General features: G+C 35.3%; 1 protein-coding gene across 1 annotated transcript in view; it reads right to left on the minus strand.

Moving 5' to 3' along the window:
* The window catches only part of LOC104619569 (B-cell receptor-associated protein 29-like), a gene marked incomplete at its 5' end in the record, with an annotated part of 20,498 nt that extends 17,669 nt beyond the window's left edge, over nucleotides 1–2,829 (minus strand). Inside the window, 3 exon segments of the mRNA XM_010285490.1 lie at nucleotides 1–77; nucleotides 2,247–2,347; nucleotides 2,791–2,829. The exon segment at nucleotides 1–77 is cut by the window's left edge and continues 9 nt beyond it. Coding sequence (XP_010283792.1) covers nucleotides 1–77; nucleotides 2,247–2,347; nucleotides 2,791–2,829 — 217 coding nt within the window.
* Between the last annotated feature and the right edge of the window lie 198 nt (nucleotides 2,830–3,027).

Below are 3,027 nucleotides of genomic sequence, written 5' to 3' on the forward strand. Positions count from 1 at the left end.
AAAGGCATTGGTATTGACGTTTGCAGCCTTTTCATTCACATGAACGGCCGAGTACTTCCTAACTTCTCTAACAGCATCTGCAAACAAAACCAGTTTGTTCTTATTCACATCTGTGGGTATGCAAGTATGATAGTACCTAGTATCATAGTACCTAGATACTAACCAGACATAGTACTAGAAATATCTATTTGGACTTTCTGCTCAGCAAACAGGCATAGGACAAATAGTGACATCATCTCCTTTATTCATACATTTTAAAGATAGGTCTTAATAAATCACTGAAGCAACATTAACACATTTCCAGAGATAGGCCAAACCATTGCCCAAAATATGCTTGAACAGTCATTTGCAACACTTGCACCCAGCCACCAGGGATCAGGCCAAAGCAACACATTCTACAAATGTTACCAGAGACCCTACAGACAGTGTCAAAATGTCACTGCTGACAAATGAATTAAAATCCAGCTAGTGGACAAACAGTGAGAAAACAGAAAGAGAAGGGAAAAAGGAGATGCCTTCTGAAGTATTTGCCTCAGATGGAATTTGTTAGATAAGCATGTATTTTAGGAATGACAGAAGTATCTACTTTATGTTTGAATCAGGGGGAAAAACTATTTCCATAACATCCATCAAAACAGAAAGACTACAGTAACAGTGTTGAACATAAACAGAACAGAGGGGGTAAGCTACACCTCAGATTTTTTTCATCTGCCTTTCATCCATCTTTCAGCCTCCTTTCATCCATCATATACTCCTGATAGTTCTGCAAAGGGCCAATACACTGCCAACACTTTCCAAAGCACAACATAATTAAAGACTTGCATCCACATAAAAACAAAACCTAATCCAGTTAAGAGTTCATATTACAATCTGTAAATTTAAGGTCATCATACATACTTAAGGCCAATACAGAACCTAAAATTTCCTGCTTATCGGCAAAAATACATTTCATGACACATCATCAGTTCTTGCAGATTATTTTGGCCACGTATTATTAAACTGCTGCTGCATTTATCTAAGCAGACAAAACCAACTCCAAAGATCAGCATATGTGAATAACATCACTTATGACTGTCTCTTTTATATTCAGAAGTTATTTAGAAGGAAAACAAAAAGATTTGAAGTGAAACTTCAAACAACGCAACAAAGACTAAGATAAAACAAAAGTCCATATCCCTGTGCTATAGGAAGATTCTTGTCCTGCAGTAACCTATCATATTATGCTATGGGGCAAGCATCTCATCACTGCTTGACTTAAGCCCAGATCTGTCACAAAATCAATGACCATCACCAACTCAAAATCAAACTTTAGTCAAAGTTTTCGATAAGAATTCAAGAAGTGTAAATGAAATATGTCAGTTCTCAATCTTAACCCACTTACTGAAGGATCTACTTCTAAAGATAATAAAAATCATCTAAAATAAAAAAAAGTTTATTTGCATTTCCAGTACTTTTTTTTAATATCAGAAATATAGTGTTACAGTCTAGTCTGACTTTGTTATATATGCAGTGCATATATATATGCATGTTTCTTTCAGCAGACAATAAAACTAAGCATTTTTTTCTTTCTATTTATAGTAGTTTGGAATTAAATAGCATTTAACACTTCTACTATCTTCTGATAGGACTTCAATCCTTCTGTCACTGAAACACAGAAGAACTGTTTCCATCACTGAGATACAGGAGGTGCTTACCACACAAAGCAGTCAGGACAGACATTAAATTAAATCAGTCAGGCATATGGACATCATTCAAGCTCCAGTTTCACTAAAGCTTTACTCCTACTTGACAGACCTTAAGATTTACTCATAACAAATGTAGCCAACAACTGTTTTGTATCTGTGCTGAGCAAAAATACCAAAATAGCCCAGCGCTTTGACATATTCTTCCGGTCCTCCAATGTAACAGCAACCAAGAGAAAGAGTGCCATCTACTGCACATTGAGCAGCTCAGCCAAATTCTGTTATCAAACATTTCAAGTTAGCTTACTTGTGTGAGAAAGTGAAACCAAGCAGCAACCTAGACCAAGCTCCATTTTTCGTCCTCATTCACTACTATATTACCATTGCATTTGGATTCCCAAGACGGATGCAGTATAAGCCCTCTCCTCTTCCATTCTGTTGTAGAACTTTTAAATACATTAGCTTATATATACATTAGGCTTGAATCCTTTCAATTAATCTACTGCCATGAACTCCATATATCATTTTTTTTCCCCATTTGTTAAGAAATTATTTAACACTTACCAAGAAACAAGACGATCAGTAAGACTATGATTGTAAGGAACATCTTGTTCCAAAAAACTGCCATTTTGCTCCATAGAGGAATCATAAAAATCTTCTGCCATCTGTAAAACAGCATTGTGTTATTCAAAAATAATTAAACACTAAAAGAAGAGCATAATAACTTCACAGAAGAGATTCTTGTTATTGGTATGAGACTTACATAAGGTCTCTAAACAGCTGCTTTAATTGCAATATAGTTTAGGTACATGTAACTTTTCCAATAATCCAACTTGCTTGTCTCTTTTTTTGTTTCATGTTAATACACACAAAGACAGTTGGTTCAACTTGAAAATTCCTGCATGGTAGTGTGTATTTTGTCCAGGTGTGTTTTATTTTAGCTTTTGCTTTGGCTAGCATTACTTTGTGCTCAGCCGTGACTACAATAAACTCAGGGATGGAGTAAAGACTGTAAAACCCATTCCATCATTTTCATTTCTATCCACTTATACTCTTTGTTGCAAAAAAAAAAAAAGAATACCACTCCACAAATTAAGATTGTCCCTACCGTTCTTCTTCAGAAGGCTTATCTTTTACATTGATGAGTCTGCATAAAGTACAAGGATTGTTATTACATTCTAAGTTGCAAAAGACAACAAAAGGCCAAGTCTCATGTTTATATCTTGTCAAGCATTAAAACCTCTTTCAAGAGCAGATATTTTTTGGCTAAGGAAGCAACTTCAGAGGCCAAACGGTGGTGAAGACCATCATTTAACACAGTCGTAAAGGATAATAAAAAATGTTT

Source organism: Phaethon lepturus, unplaced genomic scaffold (assembly GCF_000687285.1).
Source record: "Phaethon lepturus isolate BGI_N335 unplaced genomic scaffold, ASM68728v1 scaffold21924, whole genome shotgun sequence".
Lineage (NCBI taxonomy): Eukaryota > Metazoa > Chordata > Aves > Phaethontiformes > Phaethontidae > Phaethon > Phaethon lepturus.